At 35.7% G+C, this 13,482-nt stretch overlaps 1 protein-coding gene across 3 annotated transcripts in view; it reads left to right on the top strand.

Moving 5' to 3' along the window:
• Positions 1 to 13,482, top strand: part of Mhcl (Myosin heavy chain-like) — a 363,403-nt gene that overhangs the window by 137,928 nt on the left and 211,993 nt on the right. For all 3 annotated transcript variants that reach the window (XM_089086598.1, XM_089086597.1, XM_089086596.1), the window contains one exon: positions 5,527 to 5,703. In XM_089086598.1, coding sequence (XP_088942724.1) covers positions 5,527 to 5,703 — 177 coding nt within the window. The remainder of the gene's footprint in view (positions 1 to 5,526; positions 5,704 to 13,482) is intronic.

Genomic DNA, 13,482 nt, shown 5'->3' with positions numbered 1-13,482 from the left:
AAACAATTATAATTATATAAATGTCAGATAAACAAAAATATCAATGCTCTTGTTTTGCTATTTATCAAACAGTTCGTGGTAACGAACTGTTGTATGTAAGGAGTGACCCGGCTCAATGGTAACCGAAACTCTAGAAAACGGAATTTTGATACCAATAGATACATTCAACGAATCAGATTTTAATGCCGATTTCAGATATGTAAGTTTCATCAAGTTTAGTCCTACCCATCAAAAGTTACGCGCCTGGGAAAATTTGGCTGATTTTCGAAAAAGGGGGAAAGACCCCCTAAAAGTTATAGAACCTTAATGAAAATCACACCATCATATTCATCGTATCAGAGAACCTTACTGCAGAGGTTTCAAGCTCCTATCTAAAAAAATGTGGAATTATGCATTTTTTGTCAGAAGAAAGATCGTGGATTCGTGTTTATTTATTTATTTATTTTTTTTTTGCCCAGGGGTGATCGTATCGACCCAGTGGTCCTAGAATATCGTGGGAAGGCTCATTGGAACGGAAATTAAAAGTTCTAGTGCCCTTTTTAAGTGACAAAAAACTGGGGGCGACTAGGCCCCCTCCCACGCTCATTTTGTTCCCAAAATCACCCGATCAAAATTTTGAGATAGCCATTTTGTTCCGCATAATCTAAAATATGATAACTATGTCTTTTAGGATGACTTAATCCCCCAATGTCCCCAGGGGGATGGCAGAAAGTTATGAACTTTACCCAATGTTACATATAATATTGGTTATTGGTAAGTATACAGACGTTTTCAGGGGGGATTTTATCTGGTAGTGAGGGGGGGGTTGTGGGTCGAGGGTTATGTGGGAGGATCTTTCCATGAAGGAAGTTTTCATGGGAGAAGGGACGTTGCTATGAAGGGATTGCCGGATTTCCCAGCATTATTTAAAAAAAAGATCAGAAATTAAATAAAAAGAAAACAAGTTTTTCAACTGAAATTAAGGAGCAACATCAAAACTTAAAACGAGCAGAAAATATTACGTATATGATTGGGTTCAGCCCCTAGTCAATACGTCACTCTTTAAGTCACATTTTTTTTAGTACTTTCATAAGAGCTATTTATTCTAATTAACGGCCTTTTTGATTAAGGGGTCATTTTTAAAGAATTGGAACAAAATTCGAGCTTTAGCTTAAAGAGCAATGTATTGACTAGGGGGCGAACCCCCTAATATACGTATTAAAAATATATGAATATATAAGTTCGTTACGTAAGTTAATTCGTAAGTTCCGTATATTTATTACTAATAAAAACGTTCGTAAATAAAATCAAACAAGTTTCGAGAAAGCCATTTAACCAAATAAAAGTTTTCAAATCAAATTTTGTTCTAATTATTCATGTACGGTGAGCCAAAATCAAAACCTACATTAATTAAAAAACGTTCAAAAATTAAATAAAAAAAAAACAAGTTTTTTAACTGAAAGTTAGAAACGACGTTAAAACTTAAAACGAACAGAAATTATTCCGTATATGAAAGGGGCTGTCCCCTCCTCAACACCTCGCTCTTTACGCTAAAGTTTGACTTTCTCACAACTTTTTTTTTTTTAACAATAAAAAGCTTTAGCGTAAAGAGCGAGGCGTTGAGGAGGGGACATCCCCTTTCATATTCGGAATAATTCTGTTCGTTTTAAGTTTTAACGTCGTTCCTTATTTTCAGTTAAAAAAAAACTTGTTTTTTTTATTTAATGCTTTGAAAAGAGCCCCGGAACTACTTAACTGCCAATGTATACAGCAATATATAATGCGTTTAATGTAATATCAATGCGTCCGACAAGCTGATTAGAATGAAAGGTGATAATTCATTTTTAGATATGGAACAAATCTAATGATTTATACTGATGTTCTTAGGATATTAGACGCATGTAAAGTGTTGGTGATTTTAATCGTTACTCTACAATTGCTAATTTGACCTTGCTTGCGGATGGAAAGCTATGCATCAATTTCAAATGGGCCAACTAACCAAATATGACATATGGAATAGCTGTGGCTGGTTTCTTGGCTAAAATACAACTGCTGTTAATAACTCGTCTGAGCATTAGACCATCAGAGGCCCACACAACCATGAATTTCTTCCTCCACCCAATTCTGTTTGGAGATTCAGTCTTTACTCTCTTTCACGTAATTTTTACTTCCTTTAAATACTTTCTTGTAGCTTTTTCTGATCCCATTTGTGGGCACCCTGTTTCGTATCGCTCCACCTCCAACGGGGTTTGCCAAAAGACCCAATTTTTTGAAAGACCATCCTCTTTTATCCTCAGAGCGTGTCTGAACCGCGTCAACCTGTATTTTATTGTGATTCTAGACAATGGGATCGAACCATGAGTTTTTCTCCAGCTTCAATATTTTATATACAGTTGCTCAAGTGAGTACTAAAAATTATCCTCAAGTAATTTTTCGGGAAATTTTCTTGTAAGTTTTCCTTAACTTTTGGAAGTGCCCAATTTTAGAACCATACTTAACAACTGTCATTGTCGTGCTTCTAGCATTCTAATCCTAGTGTTCAAACCTTTCTATCTATTATTTCATAACCATTCACTGTTAGTCTTTGGTATTCTGTCTCTTGAATTTCCACTCTACCCACCTTCTTCACTAATTATATTTATTGATAAATAAAACTGTTGACTTGGTCGATTGATCCACGTCACCCCTTCATCCTATTCTCCTTCTAATCCAAACGATTGGTTCTTCTTAATATTAGTTCCTATCTTATTCTCTCATCTCAGACTGTCTTGGAACAGAAAAATTAATTCATTTAACCAAAGTTTTTCCATAAGATACAACGAAGTGTTTACATATCGTTACTATCACGCTTGAAGATTGCATTTAACAGTCTCATATCTTTGAGATAGTGCCAATTGCTAAGCAGCTCTCAAAGGAAGGGCCAACAGGGCAATGTAGTCCAAGAGGATCAAAGTGTGACTTGACTTGCGTTTCCAATTCTCTGTTGAAAGAAATGGAAGGTGAAAAGCTTCCTTGAAAAAAGCTACTACTCCCCTTTCTCGTATCTTTTCTTCTTACGAGCCCATCAGAGGCAGCGCTGTAGCCACTGCCTAAGTAAATAGCTATGTGTTTTGTATTTATCAGTTTTTGATTGTTTTTTTTTCTTTTGCCTGCTACTTCTCTCTCTCTCTTTTACTACTGTTTGGGCATAATTTGATTACTAGAGATTCAACTCCAATCAACAGGAATATAACCTTTAAATGACGTCACCTTTATTACATCGCAAAGAAAAGATGAAGTTCACCGCCAAGGGATCGATTTCTTACTTTCTAAGTGAGCCATACAGTCTTTCCTTGCCGTCAATCAAGTTTCCGAGCACATAATCATCATCCGTCTCAATACTCTCAAGGGATCAACTGTCAGTATGACTTTTATCCAAGTCTATGCCCAAGATTCGTTGCGGAGTGATAAAAAAGCTGAAGAATTCTACGCTCAGCTCCAACACACCGTGGATAATATTCCCAAGAAAGATGTTATGCTCGTGATTGGAGACATCAACGTCATCATAGATTACTGAAATGAAGGACTTGAAGACGTCATGGACAATTTTGGACATCAGCGACAAAATCAAAAGGGTGAAATGCTCATTGACTTCTGTCACGACAATGAACTGTTTATCACGAACACTATGTTTCGTCACAGAGAATGGAGAAAAATCACATGGAGAACCCCGGACGGTCGCACAGCAAACAGGATTGACTAAATAATTGTCCGCAAGCGGTGGAAATCATCACTACTTTACTCAGTTTCTATAGCCGGTGGTGATTCAGACCACGTTCTAGTCATTTCTGTACTGCACCTGGGCTTTTCGAGACCCCAACAACCTAAGAAAAGCCAAACCAAGATATAGTGTCGATATACTTAAAAACATGAAAACAAAGTAACAAGTTTAAAACAGAACTGTCAAACAAGTTGTTCAGCATCCTATCTATGAGAGTTCCAACCACAGACGAAATAGACCGACTGGTCGACAAAAGAACATCCATCATCAAAGAAACTGTTTAGGAGATCCTGAGAATTTTGATTCACTTAGACAAACCATAGATAACTCTGAAATCATAGATCTTTGTGGAGAAGCGCGCTCATGCTAACAAAGACGACACATAATAAGGACGAATGTAAGAGGCTGAACGCCTAATAGAAAAAAAAAGTCACCAAGGCTGTGCGACAGTACGTCAATGACAAGCGCCGCGACTGGAAAGAAGCCTCACCTGTAAGCAATTTTGTGAACGATTGAAAAGGAAGTCCTTAGTCACTTCTACGCTATTGACGAACCCGGATATCCTATCACAGATTTGGGGGAAATAAGAGAGCGATGGAAGAAACACAGAAAGACTACTCAAACACAAGAGCCTTTAAGTTTGAATGAGAAGTATTTTTAAAGACCTTTGAGACTTTAGCGTAAAGAGCGACGGTTGAGTAGAGACTGAGAGGAGTCCCCCTCATAAATGGAATAACTTTTGTTCGTTTTAAGCTTTAATGTGGCTTTTTTACTTTCAATGAAAAAAAAAAACTTGCTTTTACAAGGAAAATTTATTGCAGAGTCGGACAAGAGTCATCATAGTTTTAGTTTCTAGAACGTTATTATCAGACCCATCAGAATTATCCTCCAATTTTCTTTGTAAAGCTTTTTAGAGGAGGGAGGCTGTGTCCCGGAATATTTTGTACATTAAGCTCCTTTTGGCCCAGTGGCTTAGGGCTTTAAGTTCAAATTCGCCAAAAAAAAAATTTTGTGGCCCATTTATCAGGCCCTTCGAAGTTTCCACAACCACCCCTTTCATATAAAGTGGCCCTGTAAAAAGAAAAAGAAAATAATTACAATAACACATTTCAGTCTTATCGCTCTTTACTAAACGCAAGGTGTTGCCTCTGATACTGTTGTATGATTAGTACTACTGCTTAGCACTGATTTTTATGTTATTATTTGTCTTGGAACCTTCACCAGCCGTTACAAATTCAAAGTTTCAGTTGGAAGACTTGAAAATGTTAACCACATTTTGGGGATTTAATATTCAGGTTTTGTGCTTATTTGGTGTCTATAAACTTAAGAAAAAAGGTGATGCAACGTTTGTTTTTCCTTTTTTGTATAGTAATGTCATCTTTAAGCTGCTGCCTATTCAGCTAACAGAAAACAAATCAAACAATAAAAAGTGCGCTGTCTAAATATATCATTATTAGTCTATTCAGCTGCTGTTAATGACTTATCACATGCTTACGTATGTTTTTGTGTACTTTAACTCTTGTGTGAGCAAACTGTAACTAGAAATAAATTAAATATAGATGCCCGCGGGAAAAGGCCACTTGAATGTGTCTGAATTCAAATTTTATAGTAGTGTGGTAACTTGACCAAGCACTAATCGTGTGCAAATCTTGACTAAAACTTGAACATGTTAAATGGAAATTGATTGAAGTTAAAACCAAACCCTTGTAATTTTTTGATTTTTCGTAGAAAATTCCAAACATTAAACCATTAAGGCAATGCTTTATTTCTGAATTATTTTCATCCAGGCCAATCCTCCTTCATGTGATAAAATCGAAGACCTGGCATCCTTGCATTTTCTCAACGAAACCAGTGTTATGCACACATTACGTGAACGTTTTGGAAACAGTCTTGTTCATACTTATGCTGGACCTGCAATGGTAATAATGAATCCGTCATCACCGTTAGCAGTTCATTCTGAAAGGGTAAGTGTAACAAAACAGTGGAACGCAACATGAAAATACAGTACGTTGATTGATGAAAATGAAGGGGGGAGGGGTGCAAAATGTATTCTTCAAATTTAGAGGAAGAAATTCCCTTGTTTTATAAATTTTTGCAATAAATACTTAAAATGGTATTTATCAATAAAAATACCAAAAAAGTTATTGTTTCAAATCAATTGACTCGCCTAGAACAATAATGCTTTATTTAATGTTTGCCTTCAGCAGCCACTTGAAAATATGGGATTCGAAGCCAAAGCTTAAGAGTTTGTTTTTCCGATTGATAAGCTAAATAAAATTCGTAGCTAGGGTCGGATCAGAATTCAGAAAAATTCGTCACATGTTCCGTCAAAGTAATAAAACTTTTATCCTAAGTACCTAAAAAAAAAAGAAAGACAGATACTAAAGCGGAAAATATTCACTTTATTTATTATTTTGTTTTATTTAGATTCTATTTATTCATAAAAAGGGGAAAATAAATAAGTAGAATGGAGCTAAAGTCATAATAATTCGTAATAAGTTTGCCTGGCATATTTGTCCACAACATTAAAAAAGGAAATAAAGAGTACTCAGGCTCATGAATAAAGTGGAAAATATACCGAAATTCAATTACAGGATTTGTGAATAAAACAACTTTCAACTCAAAGTCAATGCCATACCTAACACGCAATTTGATAATTTTTAATTTTCTGTTTCATTATCTTGCGTGCTATTAGTGTTAAACCTAAATTTCCTAATATGTTATTACATACACGCTTTTGATTATTAAAATTATGGGACGTATTATTATGAAGAACTGAATCAGATTCATATGGAGTTTTTTTCAAAGAATCCTTTGCATGGATAATTTTTTTTTTTTAAACTGACCAAATAGTTTGACTAGCAGTTGAATAATTGTGACACGAAAACAACTCGATTCCAAATAGTGACATCTTGCTTACAGTATTAGGTCTTAAAACAGAAGTCTCTAGGCCGAGATTCATTACAATATAATCTATCCTTTCATTGAAAATCTCAATAAACCATAAAATTTTGATAAAATATGCTCTTTTAGGTTTTGTTTTATTTAAAAATTTGGGGTGTGAGTGGTGGAATGATCAAGAAGCGTTGTCTTGACTCGTACTAAAGGAATAGTATTTTTTTTTCTAGGGATGGACAGAGGCTGAAGAAAGTTCTATTTAAACGAATGTTGTTCTGTCTTGACACCTTTGTTTTTAATTTCTAACTTACTTTTTTTTGGCACTTTCATTGAAAAATGGCCGTTTTTTGTGCTTTCATTTAAAAAAATGAAAAAAAGGTAATTGAAAAAAATGCACTTTTACCTTCCCCCTCCCCTCCAATTTCTATGAATTGACTCCACTGTTTTTTTCAGTATGAATTCTTTTGTGCAAAACTCTGATAACTTAGATCGAAGGGTTAGATGACCAATGAATAGTTGGAAGGATTTTTGGCTATTCCTGAAACCATGAAAAGAATTGAAGTAACAGAAGGTAGGGCCATAAACACGAACTCAAGCATACCCTAAAGAAACACTGAACCACCCATTGAAAACGATTAAAGCTTTAGACTATCATGAATGCAAATTGCTATCAAAGAACATTTTTGCAAACGAAAAAAAAATTGCTAAGTGTAGTAGATATTGTATCTTAATCGGTACTTTTCGAATGTCTTTATAATGCATGGACTAATAGTGTGTTAATTGCTTCCGCTTAAGTGAAGGTTAGCCTGTATGCTATATATGGAAATTTTAATACATGTGACTATTACTGTCCTATGTAGAAGAATAATTACTGATTGTTTCGTGAGAATAAACAGACAACAGTATCCGTATATTCGATACTCTCTTATTATTTCGATACTCTTGTGAGCAAAGTCTCACAAAACTCATGAAAAGACTTAACGAAAATGACATCATGTTTAGCCGGTTTCTTACTCTTATGTATTTTCTTCATTACTTGCCGTGTCATCGGTTGCTTGGCGATATACCGCTATTATCGACAAGTACATACATACTAGCTGTATGGATCGTTGGCTGATGCAATAGTCCAAAATTCCCCAGGAACGATATTGATGCTTAAGGTAAGGAACGGCTAATGTCAGTGATAAAACTGAAAAAGGGTTCTAGTTGGTACTTCGCGATTCCTATCATCTTTAAGCTCTGCAGACAAGATAGCCAGCCTCTTTATAGGATAATCCGAGTCAAACAACAGCACTCAAAACATGCTTGAGTTTTCTTTTTTAGTGGCTACTATTCATTCAGTGAACACATTCAATGATTATTTGGAGTTTCTTCGTCTTCCCTGAGTTGTTAATACATCTTTTTTTTCTTTTTTTGTAAAGAAAGAACAGAAAATCGTGATTGTGGCGTAACCTGGTAAAGAACCGAAAATTTAAAAAAGCGTATTATGAAGAAATCTGGAAAATGAGAAAGAATCGTGATTTGAAGTTGATTCGGGAGTGATAACTGTTATTTCGGTAAATCTTAATGACAAAAATTTATTGCGAAGCCAAATTTATAAGAATTTCGTGAAACAGCCTGAAACCCTTTGAAAATGGTGCTGGATCGAAATGGAAACTACAGCATTAAAATTACCGAAGTCGAAACCCATATAGGAGAATTATAGTCCCCCATCTTGATCAACAAGGAAATTCACTGCTTAGCATGGGAAGTAATGAGGTGCCTCATTTTTATTCTTTTTATTTTCGCCGCCGTTAGTGGGGCACTGAAACGCCAAAGAAGAGATCTTCAAGGGTTCATTTGAAAACTCATTTTGATATCTGCGTCCTTTTTGTGAGTAGTTGTCCAATTATCCAATAAATTTCAAATACTACACCGCCCAATTTTTCTCCATTTAAACACAGGCAATCTGCCAGACCTCTTTATTACCAAAACCACTATCCATTTATGGAATAAACTCAAATGAAGTCAATTGCACATTAAATATCACCTTGTAACTGAAACACTAATACGAAAGTTGAAAATGAAATATAATCCGATTAAACGTTGACACCTTGAAAACTAGTTCAATACTCTACTACTACTGTGTAACAACTAACAAAAGCACCTAGCTGCCTGTAGCCAACACAGCTACGCACGCTCAACCTACCCTCCATTCTATTCAAATCATCACTCTTTACCCCCTCACATTAAGTAGTAATTCCCTTTGTTCCTTAGGACAAAGACCATCAAATAATCATGGGCAGCGCAATAGCGATGCCTAAGTAAAGAACGATGTGGGCACAATGTATTATTTATTTTTCTTTCTTCTTCTTTTTATTCTCCATACCCGAGCACTTCGTATTTGAGATAGCCATTTTGTTCAGCGTAGTTGATTTCCAAATAGAAAATATGTTTTTGAGGAGGACACTCCCCCACAACCCTCAGGGCAAGGGTTTTAAGTTAGGCCCTGGGGCATATAAGGTTTTTAAAGAATGTGTTGTCGTAGAAACTTCAAAAAAAGCTCATTCGATTGGAAATTCAAAGCGCTAGTGCCCTTCTTAATAGTCGAAAGTGATTGGAGGGCAACTAGCCCCCCCCCCCATCGCACATCATTTCCCCCCAACATATCCAACCAGAATCTCGAGATGGCCATTCTGTTCAGCGTAGTTGGTACACAGATAGTTAATAGGTTTTTGAGGATGACATTCCCCCGGAACGCTCAGGACAAGGGGAGTAATTTATGTCCTGGTGATATATAAGGTTTTAGTAGAAGGCGTTGTCGTAGAAACATCAAAAAAAGCTCATTCGATTGGAAATTCAAAGGGCTAGTGCCCTTTCTAATCGTCGAAAGTGATTGGAGGGCAACTAGCTCCCCCCCCCCACGTCCATCATATCCTCAAACACATCCAATAAAAATTTAGAGATAGATATTTTGTTCAGCGTAGTTGATTTCCAGATAGAAAATAAGTTTTCGAGGAGGACACTCCCACCACAACCCTTAGGGCAAGGATTGTAAGTTATGCCCAGAGAGCATATGAGTTTTTCATAGAAGTCTTTGTCGTAGAAACTTGAGAAAGGGCTCATTCGATTTGAAATTCAAAGGGCTAGTACCCTTTTTAATAGTCGAAAATGATTAGTGATATTTTTTGTTTTTGTTGTTGTTTAGACCAGGGCACTTCGTATCGAAGGAGTTGTCGTGGGAACTTCGAAAGGGGCTCATTCGATTGAAAATAGAAAGGGCTGATGCCCTTTTTAATATTCAAAAGTGATTAGAGGGCAACTAATCCCCCTTCCACTGCCATTCTCCCACGCCCACCCTCCCATTTGCCCATTATGTTTAAAAACTAAATGTTGCCTTCAGATTAAATCAAAATGCACTGTGTTAATGCTAATTCCCAACAAGGCATCTCAGCATTATCATAAGACCAACAGAGTGAATTGGGATCAAGCTTTTGGGGTACTTCTGCTCTTAAAATTTAACCAAATCAAAATAGTGTAAGTGTATCCATGCTATCAGCGTAAGTAAACAGATTTTTTTTGCGAATAATATCAAGTTTTCCATTTCAGGCCAACTAAAGGAGGTATGAAACGAAATTAAACATTACTATTTGTGTCCAGATTTTAAAAGGGTGTATGTTGTTAAAAATTGCTGAAAATGTTTCTCCAGCATACAAATAGCAGGCCAAACAATAAAGTCTTAAAAAAAACGAAAAGATTTAAAGTATTATTTTCTTTTTTCCTGAAAAGACTTTGTCAACGTAAAACGAACAGAAATTAATTAAAAAAAACTTTTTCCACAAAAAAAGTTTTTCAGAGAAAAGTAAAGAAATCCATTAAATAAAAAATTAACAAAAATAAAATCAATCAATCTACCAACCGTGAAACTACCACACATCAGCATCGAATAAATAAATGAAACCCAAAACGAACAGAAATTACAATAAATAACCGAGTCTAACTCAAAACGAGCAGAAATTAACATAAATTGGGCGGAAAACCCCTATGCCTTCCCAAGGCCATAACAAAATTTGCACTTTACTGAAAAAATACAAATGAATGTGTATTGTCAGTTTAATATATATATATATATATATATATATATATATATATATATATATATATATATATATATATATATATATATATATATATATATATATATATATATATATATATACTGATATTTAGTAATCAAAATTTTAATATTATTTGATTTATTAAAGTTATAAAAGTAAAAACATTTATATTTTTTCAGTAAAGTGCAAATTTTGTTTGATAATTCAGGAGGAGTTTGATGATTCAGATACTTCTTAATTATTAATCCGAAAGTGAAAATTGATCGAAGTGAAGAAAGTAAATTATCAAATAAAATTAGATTTTTTTTTTGTATTACTTCCCCCTCTCTCAAAATAATTTTGCGTACATGTCTGTCGACGCATCCTCTTCAGTTCCTAGAATCAAACTGTCCTTCTCTTAAATTTTTAGCAACATCATCTCTTACTCAAGCAAATATCATCATGCTAAGTAATTTACTTGCTACAGCAGTCAAACTAATGCCCCTGTAATTTCTACACTCATTTTTATCAAAACTATTATATAGGTGATTAGTTAAAGTTTTCCTTAAATCACTGGATACTTTCCCTCTTTCAGAAATCATATTTGCATCGTTCAATAATTTATCTTTAGCTTTACAACCATCATATTACCCGTGGAAAATACCTACCCGTGGAAAATCTCCCCCCCCCCTCCCCCGAAAAAAAATACCTCTTGCGGTTGGGTAGTCTCCAATCACTTTCGGCTTATAAAAAAGGACTAAAAATGCCTGGAGACTATCAAACAATTTCTACCTCCATCCTCCTGTCGTCTCTCCCTTAGAACTAGTTCTGTATTTATTTGAAGGCTCAATGAGAGCTGAGCTGTTTTGGCATCAAAATGCACCCTTTGAAGTATCTCCCTCGCTTCCTAGCTACAAAACCATCAGATAACCCCATTGCAGAAGTTTCAATTCCTTTTTAAGTTTTTTTTATTTGTCTATTGCTTACAGATAGTATTTGTCAATGGGAAAACATACGGAAAATATTTGTGTGGGGGTTTTGTGGAGGATTTTTCATGAGAGGAAAGTATTTGCACGGAGAGTGGGGGGGGGGGCAATATTTACAAATAAATTCCTCTTTTCCATTTCCCTTTGGACTTCTCAATTAAACTCAAAAATAACACGACTCAAAGAAGATTTTTTAATTTTGAAAACCATAATTTCCGCGAGAAATGTGTTTTCGAGGTGATGGGGTTTCCATGGATGGAGGAGGAGAAATATTCCGCGGGGGGGGGGGGGGGTAAACGCTTAGACCCGGAGAAATTGAAAGGGTGAGGGGAACCCCCATTAACATACATAAAAAAGAGAGAAAAATAAATATGGATTTAAGAGTTTATGACGTCCGATTTTCTTTGTTTTTGTGACAACAAAACAGAGCATTTTTATAAATCATCTTGACAGTAATTTATATAAAGACTTAAAAAAAGCAAACAATTCCAACAATGTTGAACATGTAAAGATTCTAACTTGTGTTTTACCCAATGTAAGTACGGTGGTTGAGTTGCACGAGGGTTCAGTTACACGAGGGTTTAGTTGCACGGTGGTTCAGTTGCACGGTGGTTCAGTTGTAAGGTAGTTCACTTGCACGGGGGTTCAGTTACAAGGGGGTTTAGTTAAATGGGGTTGAGTTGCAGGAGGGTTGAGTTAAAGGGGGTTCAGTGCAGGAGGGTTCAGTAGCACAAGGGTTCAGTTGCAGGGGGGTTCAATTGCGCGGTGGTTCAGTTGTACGGTGGTTCAGTTGCTCGGTGGTTCAGTTGCACGGTGGTTCAGTTACAGGGGTTCAGTTACACGGTGGTTCAGTTACAATGGAACCTCCTCAAAGACATAGTTATTAACTTTTTCGACTATGCTGAACAAAATGACTCTCAAAATTTTGATCGGGTGACTTTGGGAAAAAAGATTAGCGTGGGAGGGGGCCTAGTTGCCCTCCAATTTTTTTGGTCGCTTGAAAAGGGCACTAGAACTTTCAATTTTCGTTCGAATGAGCCCTCTCTTGACATTCTAGGACCACACAGTCGATACGATCACCCCTGGAAAAAAAAAGATCACCCCCTGAATTAACAACACGCATCTGTGATCTTTCTTCTGGCAAAAAAAGAAGCGAAATTCCACATTTTTGCAGGTAGGAGCTTCAAAATTTGGTCGACACGTCCCCCTTCCTAAAACCGCCCTGTTCTTCTTTTAAAACTTTATCTACAGCATCTCTAAGTAAAAAAAAGTATCATCATGCTAAGTAATTTGCTTCCTACAGAAACCAGGCTAATGCCTCCATAATTATAACAGTCACTCTTATCACCTTTCTTATAGAGGGGTTTAATTAAAGTTTTCCTAAAATTGCTAAAATCATTAACTGTAAAATACGGTAGTGATTGTTTAGTCCTAAATCATTAATAAAATAGTTTCCTATCTTTAACTGGGACAAGTCCAGATTGAATCTTCCCTCTCAATTTATTAAAATGTCAGTACAATATTTTATTATTACGCCGTTTGGCAGTATCTTTCAGATCATTGGACATTTTATCCATGGCCTTCGCTTTACGCCTCTGTAATTCATATTTTAAAGCTTACTCTATTTTCTTTACATTCCTCTTATTTTTATACGATATATCACTCAAACAATTCTTGTTCAATCCTTTCCTCCTCTGTAAAATAAAGCATTTTCACTAATATTACTAGATGTATCTTTAACTTTCTTTCCTAAGGCACCATCAGCAACTTCATAAAATATTTT

The sequence above is a fragment of the Artemia sp. Qi Xiang Cuo genome, chromosome 3 (genome assembly GCF_049724085.1).
Source record: "Artemia sp. Qi Xiang Cuo chromosome 3, ASM4972408v1, whole genome shotgun sequence".
Classification (NCBI taxonomy): domain Eukaryota; kingdom Metazoa; phylum Arthropoda; class Branchiopoda; order Anostraca; family Artemiidae; genus Artemia; species Artemia sp. Qi Xiang Cuo.
Note: the sequence above shows the minus strand (reverse complement) of the source record. Positions and strands in the feature narration are given on the sequence as shown.